Below are 13,591 nucleotides of genomic sequence, written 5' to 3'. Positions count from 1 at the left end.
CTGTACCTTCAACATTAACTTTGTGCATACCACAAACATACTATGAAACACTGAAATACAGGATTTCTTTGCTCTTCTAACTTCCTTGGATACTTTGGAACTGCATAAAGGTATACTTTACATGCCATTAACTTGATTAACATGAACATCAGGATGCAGGTGACTTCTGAGTTGGAAGGGAGGAGATTACAATCAGCAGAACCATTCAGAGGGCTTCTAAGAGCCTAGTAAAATCCTACGTTTAAAACAGGGTGGTGGCACATGCAAGTTTGTTTTAAATTCTCAACATACACCCCTTATAGATACAACTGTAAATAATATTGCTTAAAAGGACTTAATGAACTGCCATTTTTCTCTACTTCTAAAAATAACTTTTATTAAGCACTTGTTGTCACGCACACTTCTGAGCATTTCACACATATTATCACAGTCCTCAAAACAACTCTTGGGGGTAAGGACCACTGGCATCCCTTTTTACAGATGGAGGCACTGAGGCACAGATCAGGTCCCTGTCCAAAGTCAAAAGCCCAACAGTGAAGCCAGATTCAAACTTGCTCTCAACCCTCCCCAGCTGGTAAAGGGTATGTCTGATGCTGATACTCCATGTGACCCAGGGAACAAGAAAGTAGGGTCCCAAATTGGCAGGACCTTCCTGGGAAGCATTCAGTAACCACTTCCATATCACATCTTAGGCTCAAGTCCTTCTGACCTGCCAATTTCTGCTACACTGAATCTAGTCCAAACAGTCAAATTCATACTAAGTTTATATTATGAAAACATTCATTAAGAAATTACTCCGGGCTTCCCTGGTGGCGCAGTGGTTTAGAGTCCGCCTGCCGATGCAGGGGACACGGGTTCGTGCCCCGGTCCGGGAAGATCCCACATGCCGTGGAGCGGCTGGGCCCGTGAGCCATGGCTGCTGAGCCTGCGCGTCCAGAGCCTGTGCTCTGCAGCGGGAGAGGCCACAACAGTGAGAGGCCCGTGTACCAAGAAAAAAAAAAAAAAATTACTCCCAACAGCTGGAAATGGCCAGTGTAAACGTCCACAACAGGACAATGGCTACTCATGGTTGACCCACAGAGAGGAGTACTACACAGCCACTGGAAGTGGCTCATGCAAAACACTCAGTGAAAAACAGCAGGAGACAAAGCTGTCTCAGATATACGGTCAGGGTCCCAATTTGATTTTTTTTTTTTAAATACAGAAAGGAAACGATGACCCCTGGGTGAAGAAAAGATAGATCTTCCAGTTGGTTCCCGGTACCTATTAACCTTGATGGCTACAAGGGATGAAATTTGACCTAGGAGGGTCAGCAGATGCAGCACATGGGCTCCAGGCAGTGAAGGCCTCTGAGGGACCTTATCAATGGCGCACCGACCACAGGGGCCACTAAGTCCTCAACAGACACTGGTACTACCACGTGGGGCCCTTCTGCACTTCCTTCCAGGTCCATCAGTTAATTCATCCAGAAAAGACGTGCGATGTATAAAAAGTATTTGCTAATAAGTAGATGAATAAATTAATATCTTTTAGATACAGATCCTATGTGTGAGGAAGAAATCATTAACTACCACTGGGGGCCCAGTGTGGAAATCCTATTTCTGCTTTTAAAGCCTGTCATCCTAGAGCAGTATCAGAAAAACAGAAGCACTTCAAAGACAGTCCAATCCATATACTTAAGATTCTGTTTCACAGCCAAATAACTTGGATGAAATCTAGAAAGAATATGCATTAAAAGCTTTAGTAAAAAAGCTTTTCAGTAAAATCTATTATTAGTCAGAAAACAATAATATCAACAAGCTCTCGCCTTCTGTTTTACTAAAATAATTTAACATATTAAACTTGCCAACTAAGAAAAACTGAATTTCTAAGCTCAAGTCACATTAATTATATACCACTTAAATATGAATCTTTCCTTGGGAATTAAACTCATTCAGCAAACGTTTTTCCCCTGCAATCTAGTTTGTGAATTTGAATGATACCTAACTTGATCCAAAGCAATTTATCTTGAAAGTTAGGTGATGTGGTGAGGCCAGCAGAGCTGTTTCCCCTTCTACCCAGAGGAGCTGAACCCTGCGGCTCCTCTTTCCCACTCTCCAGCTTCCAACCCCGGCTCCTTAAAGGAAACCTCCCTCAGCCTCCAAGACTGAAAGGTCAAGGGCTAAAATAAAATCTAGAGCACATGGGCACTTCCAATGAAATGAGAACCGTTCTCTAGGGTTCCAGCCCTCCCAACCCCTCCCCTCCAGACCCCCTTCCCCTCTTCTGTGCTGGGGATCCTCAGCAGCCCCGTTACGTTCCCCTTGCTGACACTGACCCACTAGCCATGCCCTCTCCTCCTCCTGTGTCCTTCAACCTCAGTGGGGACTGCACTGTAATCTGTCCTTGCCGCCCCACAGCTTGTGCCCCTCCCCCAGCAAGGTGCACGATCCTTGAGAGCAGCAAACGGACCTGTTGGAACTTCCTTAAAATGCCCTAGATTTTGTTTACCCTCCATTGGTGTTTCCCACACATAAACATACAACCACAGTGATATGGATAACTGTTCTAATCACCCTAACAGATTATCCTGGTTTTTTTTTTTTTTTTTAAAAAGCCAGATTAATGTGGTCAGACTTTTGTTTTTTAATCCTCTGAAACTCCTCTCTCTTTGAAATAGGAGAAAAACAAACCAGCCCCCAGAATGCCACTGGCCATCTATATCAACATCATCTGGCAGGAACACCCTTCCAGCAGTGTAAACTTACATGGTTTTGCAACGGAAGGAGAGAGACCCAGCTTATTTCTAACTAAGAATGCCTATCCTGACACCTGAAAAGACTCCTTTAACAGATGCTTTCCTTTCCTGGGCCTTTATCTGCAAATTCTGGATAACAAGTTTCTTATTGGGAACAATAATGGCCAACTGAGACAGAGAGAGACTTTGTCCCACTGTTAACTGCTAACTCCCACTAACTCACAACATCATCACTGTGCAGAGAAAGATCTATTTTGTCTAGCATGACATTCATCCACACCTCCACCAATCACCAACTTAAGAGTTCAGTTACCAGAAACAAAGAGAGGAGGAGGAAGGAAAGAAGAGCAGGCCAGTCCAGTCTCTATTTCACCTTCTCTTAGCCAACCCCAAACATGTAAACAGCCTCCAGACTCCTAGAGTCCTAGGGAGGGACTTCAATGCCTTCAGGCCTCTCCGTCATTTTCTTCATAGTGCTTTGCCCTTTTATCAGTGCCCTGCTCTTTCTTCCCACAAATTCCTACCTTCATAACTGTCTTGTTTTTGCTGTGGTCATATGGAAACGACGTTGGAGGGACAAATCCATAGATGGGTGGGAAAGCAAACCAAACTCATGACTTTCCTGAATATGCCTATCTTCAGAGTTCTGGGCTAGAAGAAACTCCAAACTCTGCTTGTTTCAATCTAAAAGTCTCAAAGTAACAGCCCACAAGTCAGGCCGTGACTCAAGATCTTTAGACAGTAAACACCACCATAGCTTCACTTGAAAGAAAAAAGCTAGAGAACATACCAAAGCTAACCACCTACTTTCACAAGGACCAGGTGATACAGATCTATCCTCCTACCTGCAAAGAAAGCACAAAGAGACTGAGCACACAGGACCTGAGCAGATCACGGCAAATGCTAATTAGATCACAAATAGCAGCTTCCAAATACTCCGGAGGGACACGGGCCTTCCCCGATTAGAAAGCATTTCTATCAGTGGGTTCAGGTTCACTCGGCACCTGGGGACATCTCTGTCCCTGCACAGTGTCCTGGGAGCGTCCATGCCTGCAGAAAGTGGCCAGAGCAGGCAGGCACCTGGACCCCATGCCAGCTCTGACCTGGTACATAAGTCAGAAGCCCACCAAGTCCCAAGTGTCTTCATCTGGAAACCAGAAGGATCCAACTGAGTAAGCATGAAGGTCCCTCCCAAAATAAAAATACTGTGGTCATCCTATGACACACAAACAACAAGTATCAGAGAGCAGAGCAGGGCCATAGGCCTAATTCCAGTCAATCAGAACTAATCTTGTTTCATCTTTCCAGTGATAAGTCATGTGGACATCAGGCACTCCTGATATATGCACTAGGGGCACCCAACTTCCTTGGGATTCTTCCTGAGTCCATAACCCCAGTTTCATCAACAAAAGGCATCAGACAAACCCAAACTGAGGGACAGTCTATGAAATACCTGACCAGTACTCTTCAAAAGCATCAAGTTCATGACAAACAAGGAAAGACTGAGAAACTGTCATAGAGCAGAGGAGACCAAGGAGACCCGACAACCAAATGCAATGTGGTACCCTGGATGGGACCCTGCAACAGAAGAGGACATTGGGGGGAAACTGAGGAAATCCCAATAGGTTTGCAGTACAGTAAATAGTGTGGCACCAATGTTGAAGTCTTAGTTTTGACAGATGTGGCAGGGTTGTATAGATGTTAACATTGGGGAAGTGGGATAATGGGTATTATGGGAATTCTGTGTTGTGTTTGCAACCTTTCTATGTATCTAAAGTTATTCCAAAAATCAAGTTTATTTTATTTTTTTAATATTTATTTATTTATTTTGGCTGCTCCAGGTCGTAGTTGCGGCACGTGCAATCTTCGTTGCGGCGCGTTTAGTCGCAGCATGCAGACTCTTAGTTGTGACATGCAGGATCTAGTTCCCTGGCCAGGGATCGAAACCGGGCCTCCTGCATTGGGAGCATGGAGTCTTACCCACTGGACCACCAGGGAAGTCCCTCAAGTTTATTTTAAAAATAAGTTTGTTTGGAGGCTATTTTGATAGCTTCAAGCAAACTTAAAGGATCTGAAAACATCCTGTGTCATTAAAAACCTGACTCAGGGGAATTCCCTGGTGGTCCAGTGGTTAGGACTCTGCGATTCCACTGCAGGGGGCACGGGTTCGATCCCTGTTCAGGCAAGCAGTGCAGCGCGGCCAAAAACAAAACGAAAACAACAACAACAAAAAACAACTTGACTCAGAGTCCATACTGAATACTAATTTGAAAAATATAGGGCTACTAAAGGAAAATAATACACTTGAAAGGAAGGGAAAAAAACCTGACACTGAATAAATTCAGTATAAATTTCCAAATACCACCACCTTCATCATGCACTGTCCAAAAGACATCCGTGTTTGAAAGCACAGCAGGTCTCCCAGAGAAAGCACTAGGCAAGCACAGCCACCTGGTCTTCCCAGCACACAAAACGGCGCTCCCTCCTTGAACTTCCTCCACAGTCAGCCACTTCCCTGCTCCCCTGTCCTCCCGGCTGCCCCTGCCAGGAAAGCCCCCCTGCTCGGTACACCCTGGGGCCAGGTTCTTCTGTGTTCCTCACTGCAGCAGCCCTACAAAGGCCGGCCACCCACTCCTGGCAGGGCACTGCCCTCCCTTCTGGCCGCACTGCTAACCATTTCCCCTCAGCCCCTGAAGCGGGGTCATGGTTAAGGGAGTCACAGAGGGGTGAGAGCATGCACGTAGGCTGCCCCCCACCCACTAAGCTGCACATCAGGTCCTTTTCACCCAAGGATTCCTTCAGGGCATGAGCATGGAGCCCTGTTCTGTTGATGCCTATTCTCCTAACTCACCACCTGACCATCCTCACCCACCCACCACCCACCCCCCTCCGAAACACAAAGCTCAGTGCCAGTGCTTCTGGGTAAAAGAGTTTTCTAAGATTTAAAAAAAAAAAAAAAGCACTTAGATTGTATGAGTTTTGTTTTTCTAGGAATGAAAATAAATGTATTCGCAAATAAAATCTATATTTAGATGCACAATTTTAAAACTATCTGATAACAACTATGTACATACAATCAGCAGACTATAATTTTGACCAATGAAAAAAACCCATGAAAGAAAAATGCCAAACTGCAGGAAGAAAAAAATGAGTTAACAATGGAAAAAGAGAGTAGTATGGGCTGAGCTTCTGAGACTGTGCACTGAGGAAACAGTTTATTCTCTCAGTCTCCAGTCCAGGCTAAGCCACAGGCCACTCTGAGAGAAAAATGCAGAATGGCTAAGGGCTCACCCTCTAGGAAGGAAGCCGGTTAATAATGACAGGACCCCAGAAATGAGCAGTTATCAAGCTTCCTGGCTTGCTAACTTACCTGCTTCCCCAGGGCCTAGCTGCTACAGATCAGACTTTCCTAAGAACATGCCTGAGCAGAGCCAGCATTCCGGCAATTTTCCCAAAGACTGGGCTGTTCCCACCATTTCCCATAGGAGAAGCACTGCTCACGGCCAGTGCTGGCACACACTTAGGTCTGAAGTTCCCATCCACTCCCGCCCTCCTCCTAGGTTGGTGGCTCTCTCACTCACACTCATTCACCCCACATCCGTGCACAGGTGCATGGCAGGAAAACCCAAGACAAGGTGGGCTGCTCAGACACTGAGTGTTGGGATCCCCCAGGACCACCAGCCGCACAACCATCTCAGGAAGGTGGAGACCCTCACAGCCAGGGGCACAGCTGTGGCACTGCGCACACCCACAGAGCATGTGCTCCTCTTAAGACAGGACGCTCTTAGAAATTAGAGCAAAGCCAAGAGCTGGGAAAAGCTGTCTCTGACCTTTCCAAAGCAGCAAAGAGAGGTGTGCCAAAGGGACCTTAGAGCAGGGTGGCTGCTTCCGTCATGAGGAGAAAGCAGCTTGGCTCTGGTCAGAGAATCTGCTAGGGTCATCCTGATCCTCAGGGCCCACCTGCAGGGTCCACAAAGCCGACACTGGCTCTTCTACAGGTTAGATACTCAGGGTCTGACCACATGAGGACAGTTGTCCATGGCAGGGCTCACCCCTGCCTGTTGGCACAGCAGGGCAGCAGTGCCAACTTGGAGAGCCTCAGCCCAGAATACTATATGCCTGACACCAACACTTACTAATCCAGATTTAACCTGACATTTGATCACCAAAACTTCCCAGGAAGGACTGTAGTATAAAAAGGAACCAATGGCTTTCAAATACAACCTTTCAAGGGTTGAAAGGTGGTAAAAGGGTAGGTGGTATAATATATAGAGAGAAAAAAGAGCCATCCCCTTTTTGAATTATATTTCCTTAGACAATGAAGAAATGGTACATGGGACCATGTTTTTAACCATATGACTTCTTTCTAGTTTGGAATGCTTTCATATTAAGCAACAAACAGTTTATGATGAGACCCTCCATCCCTCAAACACATACAGCTCTGAACACAGGGAGTCAGAACACACATGCAGGATTCAGAGATGTCTTCGTTAATAAATAGCAAAAATGGTAAGACAGGCTTGTCACAAATATGCTGGGTATGAGAACCATGAAGAGAAAGCGTGAAAAAGAGTAACAGAAACCATCTAGACTCCAAGTTTAGAGAGATATATACATAACAAGGTACAGAACCTGTTTTAGAGAAACAGATCATTGAATATATAACAAAAGCTGATGCAGACCAAAGGGCGGTAGCAGGGGACACAAAGAAGCTGATTGGCCAGAAAAGCCTTCACAGCCAGGGGGTGGGGAGGCCAGTGTGTTTCCACTGAGGGGAATTTCTTCAGGCAAAGAGGAAGGGCCTAAAGAGGAGAACCTGGCAGCCGAGAACATCCTGGACACTGTCCTGGGCTTTATAGGCTGGGAAGAGAGGCCTCATGGCACGGGCAACTGAGGGACGCTCGCGGAGGAGGAGCTAAGTGACAAGCCAAGAAAAGCAGGGGAAGTCACAGGAGCATTGGAATTTGGGGACCCCCACCAGCAACTTGCTGCCTCACCAAGAAAGGGAAAACTAGGAAGAAAGCGTGTCAATGTTTTCAGCCCCACAAGCGAGAGCGTGTGATGAGCACGCAGTGCGGCCATCCCCCTCCAGACATAACTACTTCCTTCACTGCAGGAGGGTGTCCACAGCCACGCCACCATCCAGCACAAGAACCGACTGCATTTCAGACCCGGTGCAAGAGCAAGGTCTGCAAGGTAAACCTTCTTCCCCTGGACGGGGCAGAGTTCCCAGGTCCACAGCAGCCCCTGTCTTCCCAAATCTTCCAGAAACAGGGAGGGAAGATAGAAAAGTTAACTCCAAGCCCCTTTTCCCACAGGTTTCCACTGCAGGTCAAAGCACTAAGGAGAACTTCAATGCGACTTCAAGCCTCCCAGCGAATCTTATCAACCATCTTTGACAGGATCCAATATTAGGCTGTCACTTTGAGATACAACTCCTGCTGCAGTAAAATTAATTCCAAAAAAGAAAAACAGGTTGAAGAATGAGACTTTAACAATGAATTCATTGTTAAATAAGCTTTTACCCGGATGAATTCTGCCCGAAAAACTGCCGAGAGAGACACACACACAGCCTCTCATCAGCCCTCTCCAGTGTGGGCAGACCTGCCACCAGCTCCATAAACAGGCGGAAGACAGGGACCTCCAGACATACCTTCAAACCACATCTTTAAATATTTCGAAGGCTGCAAGTGGCTGGTACAGAGGGCACACAATCCTATCTGTAGGATAGAGGAGGTCACCAGGCCACCAGGAACTATGTGCCCACCTTCCTCAGGCCCCTCAACTACACTACAGATGGAAACCACACTTGTTTGTTCTTCTGTGGGCCATGCACCCAGTCATGAGCTGCTAAGGTCAGATTTGTCCCTCTTTTTCACACACAGAGTTTGCAGTGCTGTTCAGTTCTCGCTTCTGTGAGCCTATGTGTAATCCAACTATTTAAAAAGAAACCTGAATCAGTTGCTCTGATAAGGGATTTGAAGCCCACAAATGTAAACGCTTTATAATGAACTCTCTCTCTCTTAACACATTCAAAACAACTTGGAATTTCTTGGGATAAAAATTCCATTTTAGGGACTTCCCTGGCGGTCCAATGGTTAAGACTCTGCACTTCCACTGCAGGGGGCACGGGTTCAATCCCTGGTCGGGGAACTAAGATCCCGCATGCCATGTGGTGTAGCCAAATAATAAATAATAAAATTCCATTTTAAATTTTCTAGACCAAGATGATGGAAGCAGACTTCATGCAACTATATAAATGCAACCAGCGCCGAGCACAGAAAACAGACCCCCCCCCCCGCAAGAACCACCATGAACCCAACAGGCCTTTCTCCTCTAAGACATCATCATCAGAACATGTCCCCCACTGCTCTTGAGAAAATGCCCTCTGCCTGTTGTTTCATCTAGAGACTGGATACACGACTGGTTCTCAATATTGAAGTTATTTTTTTTAAAGGGTTTGGTATCACAGTGAACAACAACGCAATCCAGTTACGGAAGAATGCACTACTGAAAAGGCCTTAACAACACATGTCCAAAACTTACAGTTTCCACACCAGCACTTCCTCCCCGGCGATCTGCCCTTTGAACCTACCTTTAAAACAACTGCTCCACACCCCTATGGCCAGCTGTCATCACAAGGGCAGGCGCAGAGCAAGCACACGTTGGCCCCAACCCTCACACCTGCTGAGGGAGTCATTTCTGCATCAAGTGTTCCTCAGCAGTGGCTCCTTGCTCCATAGTCACAGAAGTGAAGTATCACGTGGGATTCCATCAAAGTCCATCTCCACAGAAGATACTTCTCAGGAAGGGACAAAGTGTAGGGCCAGTGGAGGATTTCCTCACACCACCAACTCAGAAGGGACCAACTTTGTTCGCCCCCTCATTTCTGCAGCGCTTCCCAGTTCATTACACACTTGCCCTACGTGCACCCAAACCCCGCGTTAGGTGGCTCATCAGACAAGGGCACAGATTGAAGAGGGGGACCCACCCAGGAGCTGCCTTTTCCTCCTCCCCAAACGTGTGCTAAAGGCAGCCTAGACTGTGTATACTGACTCAAGTCTCAAGTGCCACCGCCAGTCCACCCCACCCCCCACCCCCGTCATTGTAACCCATTATCCTGTAGTATGTTCTCCATTACACTTATCATTATATAAATATATCTTACATATCTTAAAAAAAAAAAAAAAAGGGCAGCCTAGAGGCCAAGTCCTGCTTTGAAGAGCTGCCCAAGGCCTCTTTTCAGGTCCCATATCACCACAAGCTGCTGCTGTGATCCTTCTTATAAAATGCATGTCAGAAGAGTAGAACAAACCTACACTTCCACCTTTTATTAGTATAGGGACCTCACCTTGCCACCTCTTGACTCAGCTCAGTAAGTGCTGTAGGGGTGTCACAAATACATCACACTGCATGAGGCCACATGAGAAGCTCCCCAAAAGGGTGTGTGAAAATCAGAACCCACTTCTTTCCATGTTCTCTGCCTTCCCCACTGGTTTCCCACACAGATGCAGTCACCCTTGCAAAAGCCACCCTAGAGTGTGCAAGGAACCACTCTCCCTAATCAACAGTTTTACCTTTAACAAAATCGTTGCACAATTTTTTAAGAAGCAAGGATTCCAAACCTCACCCATTCAGAATATCAGCCCTCAAATAAGGAGGGACCAAAGACTCTTTCCAAACAGCTGCTTTCTGACAGTGTGAGGCTGAAACAGGCTCCAGGGGTCACAGAGTTCAGCCATCTGCCCAAAGAAATAGCTAAGCGTGCTGTCCTTCCACGAGAAGATGTCCCTCCTGCCTCCCACACGGCAGTCCGAGGACACGCACAACCCCCAGGAAGACGTCCTGGGCAGTGGTACTGAGGACTTCCCCAGACAGAGGGCTGCGACCCCTCCCGCAGGGCGCCCCTCCCAGGAGGGGCAGGGTGGCACCCAGGCCTCTGCCATCGCTCAGACGTGGGTTCAAACTGCACTCTATGTATTAGGCGGGTACTTAACCTCTCTGCACTGTGGAAGCTGAAGTTTCTGCACCTGTAAAATGGGAGCGACACCTATCTCACAACACTTTTGACAGAAGTCAAGCAACACAGTGTGAGCTATCTTGCAAAGTGCCTGCCTTGAAGTAAGTGCTCAATAAATGGTTCTGACAGCCTCTGGCTCACCGTAGTACCAAACTGGGCTGGGCCATTTCCAGACTTCCCAACTCATACTGCTCCCCCGCTGGCTGTACACATGTAAAGAAGAGGGAAAGTAATTGGGACGGGGCCTCTCCTAAAGTGCCACCTTAAAAATCCAGGTGCAAACTCACTTGAACAGTGCAAATCTATCTGTCCCCAGATGAAAAATCCACTACTGGGGGCATCTTTGCCGTTACTGATGGGAAATACAGCATATTCTCACATACATGTGGACAAATGTAGCTGATGAAAACACAAAAGCCTAGTTCCTCTCACTTCCTGATGGGGAGGCCCATCCTGTATTCTGTAATTCATTTCTTCTCACTGGATTCCAGTCTTTTTGTACTAAAAAGCTGCCTTCTGCAAAGAAGCTCCAGACGTCAAGTGTCCATCACATGGAACCTCCAAGACTATGACACGATATGCTCTTTTCCTCTTCCCCTGTACGCCATCAGAGCGCACACCTTGTACTGCAACAGCATCACTGTGTGAAAGTTCGTCTTACAAACTTCCATGATCACTGTCGGCCCCAGCCGCCACTGAGGTCCGCCAAACAGCCTAACTCGTGTTTTTGCGCGTTAGCCCAGGCACCCCGCGGTACAGCCACACATGTCGCAAGAGTCAAAGGCATCCCTTGGCCTTTCACCATTTTTCTCAACTGAACAGGTCCTCCTCCTCTCAGACTTCAGAGTATCACCCATCTCTACAAACCAGAGTTCTCAACCTCAAGTCCATGGACCAGCTCCAGAAGGATCAAGAGCCTCCTGAAGTAACTACAAAATTCAGTAAAGCCGTGCCGTTTTCTCAGGAGGGGACTCAGATCTTGCGTCAGACTCTCAAAAGGGCCCATGACCCCTCAGAAAGATTAACAGCCGCTACCATGGAAAATAAGGGGTAATGTAAATTTCTTGGGTCTTCCCTCATTTAAGGGATTTGGCTTTTGAACCAGACTTTGCAAGCGGTCTCGATATTCCTCCATTCTTCACATTCGCATACAAGGTATAAATCCTTAAACCATCTTCCCAAGACTCCCGAACTTAACCGAGGGCAAACATAAAAACACTAGGGATACTTTTAGCAACAGAGAGAAAACACAGAAACACTAACGATACTTGCAACAAAACATTTAACCCAACAAGTGCTTTATCTCTTTCCTTCCCCCTAAAATCCCTCCGCCCGGTCAGGCTCACTTGCCCGCGGTGGTGGTTTCAAGCCCGGCCTCGAGGAGGCTTCCCATCACACCAATGCCGGTGCCGGAGCGGAGCCCCAAGGCATGAAAAGCACCGAAACGCCGCCCCACCGGGCCGGGAAAGGAGCATATCGAGTGCATCAGACTCCACCCCAACCGAGAATTCGGAGGGACCCAAGCATCAGGTGCTTCGAGCAAGAACTCGCACGTCCCGCTTTCGCTGCGAGCGGAGGCACAGGGACCCCGTCCCAGGTGAAGGCCCGAGGCGGTTCCTCTGCAGAAAGAACGAAAGGTAACCCCGGAGGCCTGACTCAGGCCGCGCCGCGCCGAAAACAAACTTTCCAAGCACTTCCACCGCGACGGGCCGGTGACACCTCCCCGGCCTCCCCCGCCCTCCGCGCGCCTGTCAGCGCCCCCGCCGGGCCGGCGCCCGCCTCACCCTGGCCAGGGCTTCCTGCAGCAGCCAAGCGGCGCCCCCACGGCGCCCACGGTCCCAGGTCCGGCCGCTCGCCGCAGGTGAGGCGCCGCCCGGCCCCCGGGACCGCGGGCCGCCCCGCCGGGCCCCGGCGACCGCCGCGCTTGGCGGGGTGACGGGCCGGCGCACCCGGGCGGCTGCCGCGCACTCACCAGCTGGCTGGTGGTCCTGGCCATGGGCCCCGCGCCTGCACGGCGACTCCCCCGCAGCGCTGCGCGACTCGGCGCCTCCTCAGCGTCCTCCTCCCCGCAGCGGAGCCCCAGCAATGGCCGCCCGCATCCTGCGCCCGCCCCGCGGCCTGCCGCCCCCAGAGCCGCCCCGCCCCCGCGCAACGCCAGGCGGGACTTCCGCCACGCCGCCGCCACTGCCGGCGCCCATTGGTCACACTCGCCGTCGCTCTGCCGCTGCCCTGGCCAGCCCCGCCGGCGCCTCCGAGCTGCATTTCCGGGTTGGGGCCCGGCAGGCGGGAGAGGCTCGGCCCCGCCTCGGGCGCGGGGGGTTTGGGGAGAGCCCCGCGCGAGCCAATCCCAGGGCCGCGGGGCGGGGCCGGGCGCGGGACCGGGCGAGCTGTCATCCCGGCTGCCAGACAGGAAAACTGAGGCTCGCTGGGGTCGGCCCCGAGGCGGGAGTGGGGCTGGGCTCCAACCGTGCAGCTTCGACTCCGGAGCGGGGCTCTGAGTAAACATCGAGAGGAAGAACTTCACTAGTTGCAAAACTAAGAAGTGTTCGCGGAAGGAAATCTAGGCTTTAAAGCCATAGCTAGAAGGCAGGAAACAATCCCATCTCATCACTGCTAATAGTCCCAGGGACACCTTAAGAACTTTCTACTCTGCTTATAAATTTTTTTGGAGCTGTTGTTGTTGACGATGATGATGTTGAATTTTTTGGTAGTTGTTATTGTTATTGATGACGATGATATTGTTGTTTTAAATTGTGGTAAAATACACATAAAATTTACCACCTTAACCATTTTGGAGTTCAGTGGCATTAAGTACATTCATTCACTTTGTTCTA

General features: G+C 48.9%; 1 protein-coding gene across 3 annotated transcripts in view; it reads right to left on the bottom strand.

The window, feature by feature from the left end:
* The window catches only part of PDPK1 (3-phosphoinositide dependent protein kinase 1), a 71,365-nt gene extending 58,510 nt beyond the window's left edge, over positions 1 to 12,855 (bottom strand). The window contains exon 1 of one of the 3 annotated variants that reach the window (XM_029219780.1): positions 12,730 to 12,855. In XM_029219780.1, the coding sequence (XP_029075613.1) occupies positions 12,730 to 12,753 (24 nt within the window). In that variant the 5' untranslated portion in view covers positions 12,754 to 12,855. The remainder of the gene's footprint in view (positions 1 to 12,729) is intronic. The other 2 variants (XM_029219782.1, XM_029219781.1) reach the window with 2 other exon arrangements.
* Positions 12,856 to 13,591: the final 736 nt, after the last annotated feature.

The sequence above is a fragment of the Monodon monoceros genome, unplaced genomic scaffold (assembly GCF_005190385.1).
Source record: "Monodon monoceros isolate NGI ecotype Baffin Bay Population unplaced genomic scaffold, NGI_Narwhal_1 Super_Scaffold_13, whole genome shotgun sequence".
In the NCBI taxonomy this organism is placed as follows: Eukaryota; Metazoa; Chordata; class Mammalia; order Artiodactyla; family Monodontidae; genus Monodon; species Monodon monoceros.
Note: the sequence above shows the minus strand (reverse complement) of the source record. Positions and strands in the feature narration are given on the sequence as shown.